Source organism: Arachis hypogaea, chromosome 2 (genome assembly GCF_003086295.3).
Source record: "Arachis hypogaea cultivar Tifrunner chromosome 2, arahy.Tifrunner.gnm2.J5K5, whole genome shotgun sequence".
Classification (NCBI taxonomy): domain Eukaryota; kingdom Viridiplantae; phylum Streptophyta; class Magnoliopsida; order Fabales; family Fabaceae; genus Arachis; species Arachis hypogaea.
The window spans coordinates 194,092-213,693 of record NC_092037.1 but is presented as its reverse complement, the minus strand read 5'-3'; the positions used below and the strand labels follow the sequence as shown (position 1 = coordinate 213,693).

The window sequence follows — 19,602 nt, the reverse complement described above, 5'->3', positions numbered from 1 at the left end:
TCACCACCATTTTTAATTTCTGAAGAAGTTGTTACAAATATATTTCTCCAATAAGCTTTAGATGATTTAGATATGTTTTTATTAGGGATGATTTTGTAATACTTTAACCAAATGTTTTATCTTATTATTGAATATAATTTGTGAAACATTATTCAAATGTTAAATTAATTGAATCTGGAAGATAATCGAGATGATGATGGAACTAATAATAATTTTGTGAAAAATATAAACAGAATGAAATTAATTAGGATATTATTTTAAATTTGTCAAATAAAAAAAATATTCAAACTTTAAAATTACTTTTTAGATATAATTTATAAATTATTATTTTTATTATGTTAAATTGAGATATTAATATAATAATACTAATAAATTTTATATTTATTTTTATATTAATTATTTTTAAAATTTAAAATTTATTAAAATATTAATAAAAATATATATTTTAAATTTTAATTTTATGTCTTTAATTATTTTATATTTTTTATTTATGTGAGATTGGATTAACCAATTTAATCTGTGATTCACCTGTTAAATGAGTAATTCAGTATCGGTTCAATTAATAGTTTGGTTGTGACAAGTATGGTGTGCACACATGCTTTAAAAAAAAAAAAAAAAGCCAACGTCCCCCTTCCTCTCTTTCTCACCTCTTCCCAGTGCAGCCATACCGAACCCCTCGCCATCACCATAACCTCGCATCACCATCACCTCGCAACCAGAGATCAACAATGTGGCCCTCCTCCCTTCTTTTTCTTCCTCCCCTTTTTCTCATCTTTTCTTCTTCTCCCTTGACCAAGCACCGCCGCCGCTAGCCAGCCCGTGCCGCGCGCTCTCTCTTTTTCCTCCCGTCAGTCTGTTCTCTCCGCCGGCCACCCTTCTTGCCGCCACGGTTCCACCTTCCCCCCTTCCTCTCTTCTTTTTCTCCTCCTCGTGCAAGCCTTATCCACCGTAGCATTCACCCATCTCCGTCGCCGAACCAAAGCCGCCGCAAGCCCCTTCTCTTGAGAAAAAAATGGCGAAATCGAGCGCCGACGATGCTGAGCTCCGGCGAGCATGCGAGGCCGCGATTGAGGGGAAGCAGAAGGTGGTGCTTTCGATCAGAGTTGCAAAGACAAGCGGGGGCTCTGCATGGGGTAAATCTTCCAAGCTTGGCCGCCAAATGGCTAAGCCTAGGGTCCTCGCTCTCTCGAGTACTCTCTCTCTCTCTCTCTCTCTCTCTCTCTCTCTCTCTCTCTCTCTCTCTGTCCATTTAGCATGCGGCTACTCGTATATGAACAAAATCTCGAATCACTATTGAACCTTATGAATTTTGATCTATATTGCGGTTACCATTAACATTCACGTATAGAGCCAAATTTGGACGATTGATAACTCACCAACATTGCAATGGTTCTCCTTAAATCTCAATCCCAAAGTTAGTACGTTATCGAGGTAGCTGGTATTTATATATTCTTGAACAAATATATGTATGTACTTTGTTGCGTCGTTGATGTATGAATATTGATTAAGAAGACACTAACAGAGAAGTATAATATTCATTCACTTTCATTTCCCTGCGCCGCAGCATTATTTTATTAGTGATTGCAAGTTCTTTTCCCCTTTAGATTCTCCGAACAAACAATGAGCAGGAAAATAGTAGAAGTGCTTTTATTTTATTTTTTGTTTCTTAATTCCGGGTTGGGTAATTGTATGTGATCACTTCACTGTGTGAGACTACTGTAATGATTTGGTTGATTCTAGCTTTGAAGCATTGTTGGTGACAACATGCTATTTTGTGCAGCAAAACAAAAAGGTCACAGGACGAAAGCGTTTCTTCGAGTTTTGAAGTATTCCAATGGAGGAGTTCTCGAGGTAATCATCTGGCTGAAAGGTTAGGGATGCAACCTAATATGCATCCTCAAGCATTAAGCATTTCCCTGACCAACCGCTACTTCAGGTTTATCTGAGGAATAAAATTGTGAGGGGAGGGAGAATTAACACCTCAATTTGTTGAAGCTTGGGTCCATTCAAATAATATTCAACCGTCATTGAGGCACAAAATGACTCCGTACTTTTAGTAGTATCATTAGCCAAGTTCCCTTGGTTGTGAATTATTCCCGATATCTCATTCATATTAGTTGGAAAGCATGTTTTTGTTTTTCTTCATCAATGCATAAAGTACTCATGAGGTATAATTTATTAAATCTAGCTACTCCCCATCAGGCGTATCATTAAAAGTGAAGCAATCTTAGACCTTTTTATTGTTAGTATGAGAAACAAATAACTGAAACTGGCTAGGTTGATCATTCAGAATATGTGGTAGCATAGTTGTTGTTGTCCTTGAATTTCTCTTGTTCATAGCTTCCATCATATTTTTCCTGCTGTCCCTGAGATTTTTTTCTGTGTGTAGCCTGCTAAGATATACAAGCTGAAGCACCTTTCAAAAGTGGAAGTTGTAAGAGAGGATCCCAGTGGATGTACATTTATACTGGTAGTGTTCATAATTTCCTGCTGTCATAGATATCCATATGTTCTAAAGATAATGTTCTTTGTTGCTGTATCATCTATGTAACTATTTTTAGTTTTGAAGCTTGTTTCTTGATGTCTTTCTTCTGTATCATATATTTCTGAGCTGATTGACTGCATACCTTCTAGGGATTTGATAACCTGAGAACCAAGAGAACGGCTCCTCCGGAGTGGACAATGCGCAATATTGATGACAGGTTGTATAATTGAGGGAAATGTATACTCCAAGCATGTGGTTTTTATGTTAGGAGTGGAGTTTTGCTCATCATGTCTATTAATTTTCTCTTAGGAATCGCCTCCTGCTTTTGATCTTAAATATCTGCAAAGATATTGGAGGTCGCATTCCTAAGGTTGTTGGCATTGACGTTGTGGAGATGGCTCTTTGGGCTAAGGTGCATAATGATTTTCTAATCTCTTAAACTAGAAGTTGCTTTACAATCATGCTGCAGCTATTGTTTGTTGATGCATTCCTTTTTAGATGGATGTTTAATGAAAATAACTTAGTCTTTTATTACTCTGGAGTTTGGGTGAATTGGGACTTAACTCATTACTGGTCATATGCAGTCCTTGATTTCAAGTTGAGAATGGTTAAACTACAATGAATTATTATTACTCAAGAATAAATTACTGTTAGTTTCTGTATACTGTTGGTTTCTTATATTTTATGTATTTATTTATTTTCACCAATGTGAAATAGGAAAATACATCCACAGTTTCCACTCAAACCCACACAGAAGTAGATGGTCCTGTTGAATCTGCTGCTATTTTTACGACAGAAACAGAACTGAATGTCAATGTCGAAAAGGAACTTGTCTCCCAGGCTGAGGAAGAGGACATGGAGGCTCTTTTGGGGACGTAGGGGCTCTCTCTTTGACTTAAATTGTATTTTGAGGTTAAGTGTTTGAGATGACTAAGAACATAATTAGAGCTAAGGCTTCATCATTCAAGCTTTTATTGCAATGTGGCAGAAATGGAAAAGTTCAAATGAAATTATGTTCATACAGGGGTTCTGTTATATTTCTATTGTTAAAATAGCTTTTGTCAAGTCAAAACTCTTTTTTTCAATACCAATTTGCAGTTATGTCCATGCCATAACTGTTATTTTTTCAATAAATTATTTTAGTTCATGACTGTGCAGTTATGTCATGGGAATTGGTGAAGCAGAGGTATTAACTGAAAGGTTGAAGAGGGAGCTGCAGGCTCTTGAAGCAGCAAATGTCCACGCCATTTTAGAAACTGAACCTTTAATAGATGAGGTATAATTTTTATTTGAGTTGATCACCTTTCTTTTGCTGGTATTACCTTACCATTTACCGCATGTTACTGTAAAAAGACCACTTGATTAATAGATTACGGACTGAACAAATCCTTTGTACTGCCTAAGCTATCGTAATTGTTTAAACACCATCTTGTGTTGAATTATTTTGCTCATCAATTGCTTTGTCCCCTTTCTAAACCTTCAAACTTAGTGCTGGTATTTTAAGCTGTACTTTCATGTTGCTATTTTCACTAAAAAATCTCAGCTGTTTCGTCTTACGGGTATTCATTTTTCTCAAAATTAGTTATAGATAGGAGTATATTTGAACATGTTTTAATGTAGCACATACTAATTTGTGCCTTTCAGGTATTGAAAGGGATTGAGGCAGCAACGAATTGTGTGGAAGACATGGATGAATGGTTAGGCATGTTCAATGTGAAACTTCGACACATGAGGGAGGATATTGAATCGGTAAGCACTTCTAGTTGGGAGAACAGTTTGCTTAGTCAGAAATTACTCTCTAGTTAACTTGTCATTTTTTACTTTAATTCTTCATTGTCCATTCATAGTTTCTTGTCTAAAACACCGTCTGACCCATGCAACAGTTTTGTAGTTTTATTATTGATCCAACCTCTGCGTTTATTTTTATAAAAGGAATTATATCAGAGATGTAATGTAAAGAGGATAAGTTATACTCAGATAGCTACATCTCTAAAACTTGAGGGAAATATTATGTAACATTGCATGACAACCCTTTTAATATCAACATTACTATTCTTTTAAATAGTTTCTATTTTGTGTTATAAAATTCTTCTCCCAGAATAGGTACCTAAAGTGATGTGAAAATGAAAAAAGTAAGTAGGAGAATCAAGCTAAGTAAACTTATATTCCCTGGTATTTGTGTCATGCATAGCTCTTACCATGTTTAATTGTTTACACTCGAACTTCCACTTTCACCAGGAATATTACATGTAGTAATGTAGTTTGATATTTTTAGTGAATCTCAGTCTGAGGTATGTCCTTTCCAAATGGAGTAGTTTGTGTTAGCTTAAAATAAATAATAATAATAATAATAATAAAAAAACTCTGATTGGAGCATAATCCTCCTGTCTTGAAGTTGATTTCTTTGGCAAGCTCCGAACAGCTCCTTTGGCATAAGATTTAGGCATTCTGTTTCAAAGGTCATGGTCAATTCAGGGCTTTTGTTACAGATTTGTTGAGAAGATGTGTACCTTTTACTCCATTGTTGTTTTCTTTTCTCTCTTTCTGTTTTCTGTTTTTCTTTTTATATTTATAAGCTGAATTTATTATCTTCCTATCCCTTCATAATTATCCTCTTTATGCTTTAGCGAATTTCTTTTAAAAATAATACCGAGTTCTTGCATCTTATCCAATACTTTTATGATATTCAGATCGAAACCCGTAATAACAAGTTGGAATTGCAATCAGTAAATAACAGACGTCTCATGGAGGAGCTTGATGGGCTTCTCCAGATATTGAAAATCCCTCCTGAAGTAGGCCTTCCACTTGCTATCTATTGTGATTTGGGTTTGATGAGCTTACTTTGCTTGATATTTATTTTAATGATGTTTCTTTGGGTGTAGCATGAAGCATTTTTGACAGGAGATAAATTTGAAGAACAACAAATGCTTCAAAGTACAGGAGCATTGGAGTGGTTGAGTGATGCTATGCGTGGTATCGTTGCAACTAAAGTAGATCCTGTTTATGGAAATATGACAGCTGTATGTTCTCTTCCTTACTTTCCAATTGCTCAAAACATAGAAAAGCAAGCTGTTGATATCTTGAGAAATTCATGGTACTGTTTGTATTTTTTTATTAAGTACAACAACAGCAGCAAAGCCTTATCCGACTAGGTTTTTGTAAAGTAAAAGGAATTTGATTTAGGGTGAAAGACAACTGATTTTTATTCTTGGTAAAATTTTGATGGGTGCAAGAAGCTGTTTAAGATGTCATATTGTGCAGTGTTGGCTTAGACTAGCATGGCAAATAAGCACAGCTCCTAAAGTAATCTGTTTTGATGGTGGTTTCTGCTATTCCTACAGGTTCACGAGAAGCGAGGGGAGCTTCAACTATTAAAGTCTACTTTTGTTTTCAAAGTTACAACATTCTTAAGAAATTATTTCGCTAATTTTGTGGAATACTTGTTAAAGGATAAAAATAACTTTTCTCAGGTATGGTTTGCATGAATTCTTTATAGAAAATTTAAAAAATTTCAAGGTCTTGGAATCTTCGTTTTTCATTTTGTTTGCTTCTCAAAACAGCGTGGACAGTTGAAAAGACCAGATCATTCTGAACTACGATACAAGTGCAGGACATATGCACGTCTGTTGCAACATTTAAAGGTTCAATTATGGATGAAAATCAATTTCTTCTAAGAATTTTGTTTTGCGCACATATTCCTGTTGGGTTATTATTTTTTGTTTTTATCCTTAAATTATCTTGCTGTAAACTTGCAGATGCTTGATAAGAACAGCTTGCTTCAATTGAGGAAAAATTATTGCTCTTCTATGAACTTGCTTCTTCGCAGGGAGGTCTGAGATTACAATCTATCACATGGCACATTGATCTGATTCTTTGTTATTTCTTATTCATCTGATTGTAAATTTCTTGCTGTCACGTGTACTTTAATTTCTATTAACCGAGAAGTTGCTGCAGGCGTAGAATTATATCCATTGGTGTGACTATTGTATTATAATCAAGATCTAAACACAGCTAATTTGAAAAAAAGAAGAAAAGAAAAGGAAAAAAGAAGGGGTAATCCATCACTATTATGAAAGGTGTGAAATAACCCAGTGACAGAAAAAAAAATCCCGATTTAATCTCTCCTTACAGTTATAACAAATTTGAGGTTGGTTCAGGTAAAGAGGTGAGAGGCCACTGAAGCTGTGGCAGTCTTACACCTTATGGCTCATTATTAGTTTTGCAATTTGGATGACCTGGCTTAGGTATAACTGGGGTGCTCATGAATGCAATGTTATTGAAATTAAGTTTTATAATTAGCTTTCAGCTTGAGTTTTGCTTCCTTGGTATCAACGTGAGCCGATCAGCATCTCCAGTATTCGTGCTTTGTGCTTTGTAGTTTTTAGTTGTGTTCGAGGTCAAATACTTATTTGTGTTATTTTGTTTGTATAAAGTACATACAGAGTAAAGTCTCATGAATATTTTTCCAGGCCTGTGAGTTTGCTAATGAAATTCGTGCTAATACCAAAGCGCCTAGAAATGTAGCTGTTTGGCTTGATAGTCCTGCAGGTGCTGGTCAGAATGTAAATTCTGCCGACACTTCTGTAGTTTCTGATGCATACACAAGAATGCTCACAGTTTTTGTTCCACTTCTGGTTGATGAGGTGAAAGTTCTTGATATTCACTAATTTTCAAAACTGGTTTAATATTTTGAATGTTTAACTGTCCAAAACTTATTTTCAGTGTTCATTTTTTGCACAATTCATGTGCTTTGAAGTTCCTATACATGCTCCTCCAGGAGGAGTTGACGAAGATGATGATAATGATGATGATTTGGGAATCATGGACATTGACGAGAAAGACGGTAAATCTGGTATATACTTTGTTTTCAGCAAATATGCTGTGTAAATACGGTTTGACTTTCATCTGTTGTAATCAGTTGTTCCATGATTTAACCATTTATTTACTGACAGGGAAAAATCCTGCAAATCCTCCAAATCCTGATGAGCTTGCAGCTCTAAATAATTCACTTCAAGATTTGCTTGATGGAATGCAAGTATGAACAGAATGTGCACTATCTTTTTTAATGTAATTTTTAGCTTCTGATAGTTTTGAGATGAAAGGGTGTAAATCCTCTCGTGTTAAATAATAGCCATGATAGTAAGAAGCTTCTTATATATATATATATATATATATATATATATATATATATATATATATATATATATTTGTGTGTGTTCTAATATATTGTATTGTTGTCTAGCATAGCTGTTAGGATCAAAATCCAAGAAGATATGGTGATAAAGCCAATTGAATTCTCCAGAGCAGCACTGAATATTTCATTTATAAGTCTAGTAGTTATCAACACTGTTCACTATAATTGGTCAATTGGACACTTTTGAATGTTTATCATACAATTTCATGCTGTTTAATAAGTTTCCTTTTAATTTATATGATTTCAGGAAGACTTCTATAATGTTATAGATTGGGCATTCAAGATCGATCCTCTACGCTGCATATCAATGCATGGAATAACAGAACGCTATCTCTTTAGTCCAAAAGCTGATGCAGCGGGAGTTGTACGCATTTTGCTTGGCGACCTGGAGTCTCGTATATCTATGCAATTCAGCCGTGTATGTAGATTTATAAGCAATACAATTTTGCCTAATGAATTTGGAGGTTTAGACTATTGAAAAATTGAGTTGCTAATCTAAAGCATTTAACTTGGGTCTCTGTTTTTCAGTATGTTGATGAAGCTTGCCATCATATTGAAAAGTTTGAGCGCAATACTCGCCAAACAGGTGTCTTGCCCTACATTCCCAGGTGAACTAATGAATCATAATCATTGAATGTAATGGTCAAATTGGCCCATCAGGCATTAGTTTATGTGGATTTGGGAAATGTAATGGTTCCACCCAAATTCGGACTTAAAATTATGAAACTCAAAATTCAGATTTTCATGAAGAGTCAGTGCTTTTGGAGCTATTGAAGTCGCATTCTACTTTTTAGAATCAAAATCAATTTGCAGGATCAGAAATCAATTAAACAATCAATAAGTATTTAATGACCAAATTGTTCTTTTACCATCTGATTTCCTTTCATACTTAAACTAATATGTAAGCAATTTACTGAATTTAGATACGGCCTTACTGTAATCAATTAGGTCTGACCTCAAGATTAAAAACAATATTTGCGACATTATTTAAGCAGATCAATGCACCCCAGCTAGTTGGAATTAGGCTAAGTTATCATCCTTATTTACTAGCTATGAGCACCCAATTATGCGTGTTCATAGAGGTGGAGAGAAAATGGGTTGAGAGAGAAAAAATGGCAAAGATACGGGTGGGGAAAATTAGGTACTGTTTTCAAGCGATGTGTCTGTAATATTATGTGAAGTAAGGAATGCCTGTAGACGTGTGCACATATACAACCCCATATTGTCTATTTGTTTAGTTGTAAATCATGTGAAACAAATTAGACTTCTGTTTTTTTCTTCTTAAGAACAAAACTGGAAGACGAAATCATCCTTCCTATGTTCTCTTTGTTTAGGTAGCCTTAAAGGCCGCTACACATTTACCTCCAGTCTCTATTTAATTTGTAAAGTCTAACATCAACTTAGGTACTAGTACTTTTTTAATTTTTCACATAGATTTGCAACCCTTGCAACACGGATGGAGCAGTACATCACAGGACAGTCGAGAGACCTGGTTGACCAAGCATACATGAAATTTGTAAGTGAGCACTGTCCTTTCTTGAGATGACTCTAATAATACTTTCCTTAGATACCTAGAAATCTAGTTGGTTTCTCTTAGGCATTTGCTTCCCAAAGTTGATGGTAAAATAAGTGGCAGAGCTTAGAGTATTTTGGATTTAACAGTAAGGTGCATAGATCAAGCAGAGGTATATAGTCCAGCGATTACAAATTTAACGATGGTTGCCACCACCTTTTTTCTCCTTTAACAAGCATCAGAATCAGCTGATTAACTAAATATGAAACATCGTCTTCCTTCACATTAATCGTGTGTGTGTATAGTTTTTTTTCCCCTTTATAGAGAAAAGTATAAGTTTTTTCCTTTTCCTTACAAAAAGGGGGGTTAAATTCAATAAATCATGCAAGGAATAGACTCTTTTTTTTTTTTTTTTTTTTTTGAACATATGATATACCATGCTTCCATATGATCTGTGTTTGACAACAAGTTGATATAGTTTCTAAGTAAAAAATTGTTCATCTTGGATCTAGTTTGCTAAATTTTAATTTTCGTCTATTCCTTCCCTTGGAAACTAGTATTTTTTATTTATTCATTATTGATTTAGATAATGATGGTTCATTGCAAATGAAGAATCAATAGTTCTAGTCCTCTTCAGTAATCATGTTGATAGATACTATAGTGAATATTGTTTACTGATTACCCTCTTTGTCTGCGCTTGAAGTATTTAATCATTTTTTAAAACTTCGTCTCCACACTCTTTTGTTTGATTTTATTCTTCTATGGAGTGTATCATTTCTTGTGTATTTATTCTCTCCATCTCGATAAGATTCTTCTTTTATCCAAAACATATTTGCTATAACTTTTGCTGGTGGGATTGTGGCTTGACAGGTCACCATAATGTTTGTAACTTTAGAAAAAGTTGCACAAGCAGAGCCAAAATATGCGGATATATTTCTTTTTGAGAATTATGCCGCCTTTCAAAACAGGCAAGTTCTTTTATCATTGATTCATTCCCCCTTCTCAGGAAGAGGCTCAAGGCTGTTATACAATTCTTCCTTCTTCTCGTTATATTGAATTTGTCAGGGAAACAGAAGCCAATTTTCATTTTTCACTAACTATTTGTTCACTTTTGCCCAGTTTGTATGACCTTGCCAATGTTGTGCCCACTTTGGCCAAGTTTTACCATCAGGCTAGTGAAGCCTATGAGCAAGCTTGCTCACGCCACATTAGCATGATTATCTACTATGTAAGGATTTTATTATCTATTTCTATCGTTTTGCTGATCATGAATTATGGATTTTAGAACACAATTCATCATTCCATTTTTTGCACTGTGAAGCAATTTGAACGCCTCTTCCAGTTTGCTCGAAAGATTGAGGACCACATAAGCAATAATGTTCAACTCGAAGAGGTTTGTTATATAGCATCTCTTACATTAATTGCGGTAGTTCAAAAATTAATTTCTCGGCATCATGGATCACCTTCCCTTCTTACTGCTCAAATCGGTCTGTAGTTTTCTGTTTATATGAGCGAGCTTGTAAAATTTAGGCCGCTACACTGAGCTATACATTTGTCCTCTCCTCTTCCACTTCTCTGCGATCCAATTCCTAAAAAAGTATAATATTGTTATGTGATGGTTGTAATCATCTTCAAATTGACCTGACATCTATCCTATTTTTATTTTCTTGTCCCCTTACGAGTGCTATCAGATTTAGTGCACACCATAATATATATGGGCTTAAAGGGAACATAGTTGTACATCCGTATCTCCAAAGTTGTCATTTAAATACCTCCTCCAGAAAAGAGAGTTGTAGTTTGAGCTTGATACTAAACTCTACATTTCTATCGTGGATAACTCATTTTCTAATTTGACAATTCTTTGATGTTCTGCATCAATTTCAGATTGCTTTCCAAGTTGGGATGTCAAAATCAGATCTACGGAAGACGCTAAAAGCCAGTTTATCTGGGGTAAATTGGTGCCTATCTTCTAAGTTGCATTGCTAGTGCCAAATATGAATATAGATATGGGGGTGCAAATTTTTTTCAAGAGATCTATTATATAAAATTGTAAATTACAGAGAAAAAATAAATTAATTAATATACAAATATAACTTGAATAATATTTGAGTAAAAGTATCTATATTAAGATATAATTTGAAAGAATTGTATACTAATTTGTTTCATCTAAACATAAAATGAGTAATTTAATTATAAGATTAGACATTTTATGAATATTAATTTATATTTAGATATTATTTTATTGTAATATTTGTATAAAAGGTCGAATACCTAAGCCTGTAAGCCATTTAAAAGTACCTTTGCCACATAAGGAATATTATATGTATCACTATTGTGCATATATTTTTTGTATATCTTCCTTTTTTTATAATAGAAGTGATTGATAAGAAGTGAAAAAAAATTAAAAAAATTGTTTATTATACTTAAAAAAAAATGTACAAAAAAAATTGTATACAAAAATAATAAAAACATTATTCCTCTTACAACATAGCCTATTTTTGCTCTAAAAACTTTCAAACTGGCAAAATTGTGGATCATATCTTTGCTATCCTATATAGGTGGACAAGTCCGTAGCTGCAATGTACAAGAAATTGCAAAAAAATTTAACTTCGGAGGAACTGCTGCCTTCCTTGTGGGAAAAATGCAAGGTACACTTTTTGCTCTTATTGTCTAAAAATAGACCAATAAAAATTCCTCTTATTAAAAAAAAAAAGCCAAAAAAGAGGGAAAAAAAAAGAAAAAAAGTATAAATGAGATAGTACACTTTTTGCTTCTTTATTTTAATTATTTTTAATTTTTCTTTTTGTGCTCAAGTTGATTCATATTTAATAAAATGAAATTTGTTTGTTTCGATTTTGGAACATTTCTCCTAAAACTATGTAACACTCAACAATTTTTTATTGTCTCCCAAAAACTATTGCAGAAAGATTTCCTTGCTAAGTATGAAAGTTTTGCCTTTCTTGTCGGTAAGATATACCCTACCGAATCAATCCCTTCTATAACAGAGATGAGAGACCTTTTAGCCAACATGTAAAGGTTCGTGTGTGTATATACATTTTTTCCATTTTTATTTTATGTCTAATCATTTTTTTCCTTACAATGTAGTTTGATTTCTTGTACATTTCTGACTAAACCCTATGGTTTACGTGATACAAAACAAGATTTAGTTGATGGATTGATTAGTAAAAAACCATTGTCAACTTTTTTTTTCCAGGAAATGAGAAAGTGGCTGTTGTAGATATGAGTGACTCATTGGACTCCTTACCATGAGTTTGCACTTAATGTTTCCCGTCAAATGGATCATCTCATGTGCCATATGTGATCGTCGGGTTGGAAGCATTGAAGATGGAACAAATGATTTGCATTCTATAGATGATGCGGTCTTATTCTTATATAAGTCGTTGATTGAAGAGTTCTCAAAACTTGAATACCATTACAGAACTATTTCTGTACCCATGCTATATGCTATATGATATATGAAAGAATCAAGTCTCTCTTGTTACATAAACAAAAAATTCATTTGTTTGATGTGCACCAGTCCTTATATATATATATATATATATATACCTTCTTTCCTTTAATGGAGTCGCTACCTTAGCTTCTGATCCAGAATGCTAATTGTTTGCAAAGAAAACCAAGTTATTAATGTTATGGACACATTTTCTCCGATGGTTTTGAGAAAAGATGAATTGAAATTCTCTGAAAAGGATTGCATTTACATATTCTGAGAAAAAAAAATGCATTCACCTTTTACGCATGAATAAAAGGACACACCTTAACAAGAAATTTAAAGATGAAAGTGGAAAGGATTTCATTGATATTGATAAATTAATAGACATCCCGAAAATTAATGCAATATACTCTTCTATAAGCCTACTCAATAATTGTCTGCTACAGGCCTAGAAGGGAAAAGCCTCACAAGAAATGTCATCAATGACCAAAGGCACACCATCCCTAGTAATTGAAAGGTCACCATGATTGCAAACAGAGCTCCACTTCGTTCCTTCATTGCTGGTGTGGAAGGAAGCTCCCTCATAGCAAACAACAATATCTCAGCAAAATTAGCCGCTTTTGAAACCTGATACATTCTATATACCTGCCAAATCAATTCAAAATGTAGCGTTAACAAAACCAGTTATTGGGAAAAAGAACTTGTTTGGGAAACTTGCAATAAGACCTCTCCTTGAAAATAATCATGTTTGGGTAAAAATTGAAAAACATATTATAATATGAAAAATATTATAATTCAAAAACAATATTTTGAAACTTCACAATAACAAGCAAAAGTTGATTAGTTTGAAATTGTAGGTTTTACCATTTCGACCCAAAGTATCACATATTAAATAATATAAACAATTATTTCATATCTACTTTTGTAATTATACCATTTCAAAAAACAGTTTTCATATATTCCAAACACAATTGATTATGTTAACTACTTTTCAGCTAAAATATGCAAACATAAATTGATTATCATGTAATCTTAAAAAGCAATTACACCAATAAGGATTATTGAATAGGTTTTAATTTTTCAAGTATACTCTGCGCTCATCAGGCAGAAAAGGAATCTCATTAAACAGACAAACCTCAAATATAATTGGGACTATAGGCCAGCAAGATGACTCGCGTTGGTTCAAATATGTCTCGAACGCAAATTGAGCAACACAACCAACTAAAAATGGACCTATAGTCACAATAGCTTCCAGGGAAACCACTGACCAGGTCATGTACAACAGAAGGACAGGAACAATAATCTTCAGACCCGTTGTGAAGATGGCAGAGTATAGGTATCCTTTGAGGCCAGTGATGAGACCCCATCTTTTTGAGCTAAACTCCAAATAAGGATTCTGGACATTATCAGCCACGAGCAGAAACGTAGCAAATCCAATGTAGAACAAGATCTCGGAAAATAATGAACTCACAATATCTGCAACATATTAACAAATGTGTATAAAATAAAACTTCTCTCCCATCCTATACAAGTTTTCAAAAAACAAAACCCAGAGTACAAGTATAATAGAAATAATGAGATGGCAATCAATAGTTTTCTATCAACAAGATCAAGTAACCGTGACAATTCTACTTTCAAACAACACAAACTAAACATCGCCCGATTTCAAGCACGAGACAGAAAGGTAATAGGTCTTAACTCAAACACATTTAACAGAAGGCACAAAGTTCTTTTACCTACTAGTCTCGGATCCTTAATGAAAGCCTCAACCACATCCCTAAGAAAAAATCGCGGCAGAATCAGACAGGATATGAATGCAGCAGGAGCTAAAAGCCAGAAAAAAGAGTTGTCCTTTTTTTCAAAGGAGGCATTTTTCAATTTTCCTCCTTCTACCGACGGGTATGTCATCCCATGAAAAGAACACGAGCCTGATTTACCACTTACTAGCTCCACCACATCATCAGAAGTAACAAATACATTAGAATCAGATGCATGCATAAGAGAAATTGAAGGCCTTGTATCTACCCACTTCAAACCTGAAATCAAAATGTTAAATTTGATGAATGATTGGGACTTGGGAGACCCAAAACGTTACAAAAAAAAAAAAAGAAAAAAATCTCAGCTCATTTATTTATTTATGTTAGTAATTTATTTCAACGCAGCGCATAAGCAATGCAATAAAAAGAGAGAAAAGAAAAGGTGTACATTTGGACGCGCATGCAAAGCTCAAACTTGGTGTCTGAAATCCGAATGTGGTGCGAGTTCCAGGCGCTTGTGGATTACTACTCACCGAGATAATACGGCGATTAGAGAATTGGAGAGGTTGAGAGGGAAGACTACAACAAAGGGCACCAAGTTCCATTCCTTCAATTTAGGGTTTTCGAAAACAACGAGCTTTGCCACCTTAAACCTCTCACTCACTCACCCCTGTCACCATTTATTTGCAGTAAGTAATTAACGGGCACAGTAATGTCAAGAAAGCAAATTTGTTTTTTCGTCTCTGTCCGTTATCTACACCCCAAAAGAAAAGTCTTATAAACATTAAATTTTTTATTATCTTAAAAATTTTTGAAAATGGTTTTCGTCAATATTTTTTAATACTTAAATAAATATAATAAATTTTATTATAAAATAATTAAATATGTAATAAAAACTTTTAACTAAATTAATTATTTTTAAATAATAGATAAATTAACCAATGATAATTTTAAAAATAAAAATTTATATACAATTATATTTATATAAAATTAATAATTAAATAATTTAATATACTTAATTATATTATCAATTAATAATTTTAAATTATTAACTCTATTTAAAAATTACTATACCTAAGTTTTTACTTTTTTTTAAATCTTTTAAGATAATAAAATTTTCTAACATAAACATGATTTTTTTAAAAATAATAAAAATTGAATCTATAATTTCTAAAAAAATATAAAAAAATATGCGATTTGAACTATAACTCCTAATACCAACATGATTGAAAGCATACAAATTTAAATTAAAAATTTTGCACGAAAAATCCATAAGTAAAATCCCTATTTAAAGTAACTATAAATAATTTTTAATTTAAATTTAATATAATTTGTTGAGTGAGAAAAGTTTTACAATTGTACTAGTGAACACTAGAACTGAAACTTGAAAGTATCGGACTAAAGACTGAGTGAGGATAGTAAGGTAAGGGGTTAAGGTGGAAGAAGGGATGGAACTTCGAACCCTTTGTTGTGGTCTTACCTCTCAGCCTCTCCAATTCTCTAATCATCATCGTCGTTTAACCTCAGTACGTTCATATTGTAAAACTTAATCCACGACTCCCTATCAATTTCTCATCTTTCCATAGCAACTCTTCTCTTCCTGTTTTCTCATTTTTTTTTTCACTTGTCACCGTTTCTTCGCAGTCACAAGCGCTTCGAACCCGCGCCCCATTCGGATTTCGGTTTGCAGACACATCCAAATGTACGTCTTCTTCTTCTTCTTTCTCCCACTAATTTCACTGCATTCTACTGTTTCAGTTTCTAAGATTATTTTTTTCAATTGAATTTGTTGTTTAGCATTTACATCAAAATCATTCAGCATAGAAACTCTTTGATTTCAGGTTTGAAATGGGTGAGTAAAGGGCCTACATATTTGGAATTGGATAGATTCCAAAGGCCTCTTCTAATGCACGCTTCTGATTCAAATGTAAATGGTGGGTTGGAGGTTCGCCCAAACCGAAATTCTAGTGTAGCGGTTACTAGTTATAATGGGATAGAACCATTTCGAGGTAAACCAGGCTCTGTTTCCTTCTACGGTATTACATTCCAGTCTGTTGAAGAAGGGAAGTTGGAATCTGCACCCTTTGAAAAAGAGGAAAGCTCATACTTCTGGCTTTTAGCTCCTGTTGTGCTCATATCCTCTTTGATTTTGCCACAGTTCTTTATTGGAAATGTAGTTGAAACTTTCTTTAACGATGTGATCCTAGTAGGTATATTTCTTGACCTTTGCATTTTTCTTACTTTCTTTGCATATTATTAGTCATGTGTTGATTCTGTCAACAGGAAGTTTATAGTTATTGGCCTGATATAGACATATAGTTGCAGGCTGAAAACCCAAGATAAAAACCATAATTTCTTTTAAGTAATCATATTTCTTAATGCCGATGCAATCTCTAGTTCTGTTTGAACTTCACATACTATGAATAAATAACCTAACCTTCAATGTCAAAGTAACATCTGGGGAAGAAAAAGTCAAAGAACTTAGATAGTTTAGTTAGTTACTTGAAAGCTAAGAAATTCTTAAGAGGAAATCACAAGATACGTGAAGTGTTGATCCCATGGGATTGTGGACATGTTATTGCACATTCTTTTGGATTATATTTTCTGGATTTGTATGTAGGAAAATTTTTAGATGTTGGTGAGAAGTATCTCTTTATACACATTTCTGCTGCCAACAAACTGCAGATGTTATGAGTTCATTCTTTGTTGAGGCCACATTCTACATTGGACTTGCAATATTTCTGCTTGTGACTGATCGCGTCCAGAGGCCATATTTGGAGTATAGCTCAAAAAGATGGGATCTGATCACCAGCCTCAGAGGATACCGCTACTCTGCTGCCTTCACAATGGGTTTGAAGATTGTTGTTCCTCTCGCTCTTCTGTGGATGACTTCTCCAGTGATTCCCATGGCAACTGTTGTGGCTATAACCCCCTTTTTAGTCGGCTGTGTTGCTCAAATTGCATTTGAGAGATTTTTGGACAAGCGTCGGACATCATGCTGGCCCCTTGTCCCAATTATCTTTGAGGTTTATTTATTTATTTATATATGTGTGCGTGCGCTCTCTTGCAATTTTCACATTGAGTTTTAGCTAACATTGATCAATTGGTTTGACAGTTATTCAGACTGTATCAGCTTACAAGGGCAGCTAATTTTGCGGAGAGGTTGATGTTCTCTTTGAAGGGACTTGCTTTGACACCAGAAGTGCTGGAACGAACTGGAGCTTTATTTGCAATGATGGTAACCTTCCAAGCACTGGCGATTTTGTGCATTTGGTCATTGATGACGTTTCTTTTGAGGCTTTTCCCTTCTAGCTCTAGGAATGTACTAGAAAACAATTACTGAGTTGGATTTCGGAAGATTATTGTATGTATTCTATTTAGTTGATATCTTTGTTAAGAGTAACTTATATGCAAGCCTTTTTCATAAAAAAGGTTGTATACATTTTGTGCAGTCCTGAACCTACAAACTGAAAGGCACTTATTTAATTTTGATATGGGGTGGCAGGTGGTGTATCGCATGGTTATGGGGTCTATGGTGCTTCATGCCGCTGTAATGGAGGTGTCAAACAAATCGGACGGAGTAATCTGATGGTCCAATTACTGAAATCGGCAGTGCACAAATTGGACCGTCGGATTTGCATACCGAGGACACGTGGTGCGGATGCAGCTCTCCCCAGCATATCACACTCCTTAATAAAGATAGAACATCAACCACGACTCAGATCTAGAAGATAGAACGCCGTACAAAAATGCGGACACTACACCAAAAGATACTCCCCAAATCAACAAAAAGAACTCCCCAAACAAGGGAGCCCTGGATGCATTTCAAGATCGGTTAAAACAACTTGAGGAAGAAGCTCTACGTTAACGAGAAGCTGAGAAGGACCTACAAAGAGAAAACAATATTCTTGCGAGAAGCCATAAGACCAACTAGTCCTACAATAAAGAAAAGAATATCGGATTACTAAAACACATCTCAGACAACAACAAAACAACTCGACTACACAACCCAGCATATTACAAGCAACAAAAGGAGTCCCCAGGACTTACACTAAAAATCCTGGGGCACCATTTGGGGGCAGTCATAATAAAGAACCCAAGAAGATTTACAAGATTCACACCCTAGCAACAATCCTTCCCTTTCAAAACCAGAAACAACAACCGAAGCAGAAATCATCAAGAAAACATCGTCTTCATCAAAAGAGAAACTACCAACAGAACCTAAAACCACTAAAGGAGCAACCTTTTTTCAAGCAGCGACAACATGCAAAACCCTAGAGAGACACTAAATGGAAGAGGACCAGAACACGTACATCACAGCGGCAGTCAAGCACGGCAATATGAAAAGATTCAAGCTTTCCAACATAGATGCAGGCAAAATCAAAACTTTATCACATTCCAAAAAGAAGTAGGGAAAAGAACCAACTTGAGGAAAAGAGGAAGCGCTGAAGAAAGTGAAGAAAGAAGGAAACCAAAATCGCACTCCAAGAGCAACACCAAACGATTGCCAAGCAAACGTCGCAGAAAGGAAATGAGAAAATCACAGAGAAAATAGAAAAGAGAGAAAGAAGGTTACAAAGAAGAGAAACCGTTTTTCAAATGCAAAGTTTAAAAATAAAGAGACCCAGAGAAAGCGAAGCATTAAAAGCCCATTAATGAGGGTGTTAAACCCTCGTACGTTTCCAAAGCTAGAGAGCTAAATGCAAAAGCGCGCGCTTAAAGAAGCAGAAACGTTCCACATTAAAAAAGGAGCTCTACAAAGATAAAGCGACAAAATGCTCGAGTTCGGCTTTGCCCAAGCAGGCTCGAAGACCAAGACTCGACCTCCAAATAAAGACCGAGCTCGAGCAGGGGCACTGTTCATACCCTGGATCAAGCTGTCCGACCCGGGATATTTTATAGAAAAAGCAACTGACCTCTTCAGGTCAGGACAACCCGACCTCTTTCCAAAGAGCTCGGCCAAGTCACCAGAAAAGCCCAAAGAAGGGCCCAAATAGAAGGATACGCCCCAAATCCTAAGGCAGCCCAAGCCTACAGAGAGAAGGGCGGTTCCTATGAAGATAAGCTGACCTCACCTAGAAGGTAAGATAAGATAAGATAACTAACTTATCTTATCCAAAAAGGTCACGCCTCATCACTATAAATACACTGGAGCACCCAGGTATAACTCATATTCTGATTCTACTAAATACCTGCTTAAGA

At 34.8% G+C, this 19,602-nt stretch overlaps 3 protein-coding genes across 4 annotated transcripts; 2 read left to right on the top strand and 1 right to left on the bottom strand.

The window, feature by feature from the left end:
* The first annotated feature begins 561 nt into the window (after positions 1–561).
* LOC112708267 (exocyst complex component SEC3A) lies at positions 562–12,773 on the top strand. Its single transcript, XM_025760453.3, has 26 exons — positions 562–1,190; positions 1,781–1,851; positions 2,390–2,470; positions 2,635–2,702; positions 2,795–2,897; positions 3,203–3,360; positions 3,644–3,761; positions 4,130–4,234; positions 5,176–5,277; positions 5,368–5,505; positions 5,827–5,955; positions 6,046–6,126; positions 6,241–6,315; positions 6,955–7,128; positions 7,208–7,337; positions 7,438–7,520; positions 7,927–8,097; positions 8,208–8,287; positions 9,114–9,195; positions 10,063–10,160; positions 10,312–10,420; positions 10,514–10,585; positions 11,077–11,142; positions 11,751–11,840; positions 12,116–12,228; positions 12,407–12,773. Exons 1-25 carry the CDS (start codon positions 1,013–1,015, stop codon positions 12,224–12,226), a joined length of 2,673 nt encoding a protein of 890 aa, XP_025616238.1. The 5' UTR covers positions 562–1,012; the 3' UTR covers positions 12,227–12,228; positions 12,407–12,773.
* Positions 12,774–12,978: 205 nt separating this feature from the next.
* Positions 12,979–15,219, bottom strand: LOC112708268 (uncharacterized). The gene is made up of 4 exons (XM_025760454.2): positions 14,849–15,219; positions 14,380–14,679; positions 13,779–14,119; positions 12,979–13,288 (listed from the first exon to the last, which is right to left on the bottom strand). The coding sequence occupies exons 1-4, from the start codon at positions 15,003–15,005 to the stop codon at positions 13,070–13,072; spliced, it is 1,017 nt and encodes a 338-aa protein (XP_025616239.1). The 5' UTR covers positions 15,006–15,219; the 3' UTR covers positions 12,979–13,069.
* A 524-nt stretch (positions 15,220–15,743) lies between these two features.
* Positions 15,744–18,959, top strand: LOC112708269 (uncharacterized). 2 transcript variants are annotated; one of them, XM_072212261.1, is made up of 6 exons: positions 15,753–15,926; positions 16,045–16,102; positions 16,242–16,610; positions 17,086–17,426; positions 17,516–17,638; positions 17,906–18,959. In XM_072212261.1, the coding sequence occupies exons 1-6, from the start codon at positions 15,849–15,851 to the stop codon at positions 17,987–17,989; spliced, it is 1,053 nt and encodes a 350-aa protein (XP_072068362.1). In that variant the 5' UTR covers positions 15,753–15,848; the 3' UTR covers positions 17,990–18,959. The 2 variants fall into 2 exon arrangements, with proteins under 2 accessions (XP_025616240.1, XP_072068362.1); XM_025760455.2 differs by lacking the exon at positions 17,906–18,959 and having other exon boundaries at positions 15,744–15,926; positions 17,516–17,851.
* The last annotated feature ends 643 nt before the right edge of the window (positions 18,960–19,602 follow it).

What these genes read in the sequence shown, in the direction of transcription:
- LOC112708268 (XM_025760454.2), bottom strand. Translation starts at nt 15,005, where the DNA reads ATGGAACTTGGTGCCCTTTGTTGTAGTCTTCCCTCTCAACCTCTCCAA. An exon ending in CTTTGCATGCGCGTCCAAAT is followed by an intron (nt 14,680 to 14,848) that starts GTACACCTTTTC and finishes TTTTGATTTCAG; the next exon opens with GTTTGAAGTGGGTAGATACA. An exon ending in TAAGGATCCGAGACTAGTAG is followed by an intron (nt 14,120 to 14,379) that starts GTAAAAGAACTT and finishes AATATGTTGCAG; the next exon opens with ATATTGTGAGTTCATTATTT.
- LOC112708269 (XM_025760455.2), top strand. Translation starts at nt 15,849, where the DNA reads ATGGAACTTCGAACCCTTTGTTGTGGTCTTACCTCTCAGCCTCTCCAA. An exon ending in TAACGATGTGATCCTAGTAG is followed by an intron (nt 16,611 to 17,085) that starts GTATATTTCTTG and finishes AACAAACTGCAG; the next exon opens with ATGTTATGAGTTCATTCTTT. An exon ending in TTGTCCCAATTATCTTTGAG is followed by an intron (nt 17,427 to 17,515) that starts GTTTATTTATTT and finishes TTGGTTTGACAG; the next exon opens with TTATTCAGACTGTATCAGCT.
- LOC112708267 (XM_025760453.3), top strand. Translation starts at nt 1,013, where the DNA reads ATGGCGAAATCGAGCGCCGACGATGCTGAGCTCCGGCGAGCATGCGAG. An exon ending in TTCCACTTCTGGTTGATGAG is followed by an intron (nt 7,129 to 7,207) that starts GTGAAAGTTCTT and finishes ACTTATTTTCAG; the next exon opens with TGTTCATTTTTTGCACAATT. An exon ending in ATTTGCTTGATGGAATGCAA is followed by an intron (nt 7,521 to 7,926) that starts GTATGAACAGAA and finishes ATATGATTTCAG; the next exon opens with GAAGACTTCTATAATGTTAT.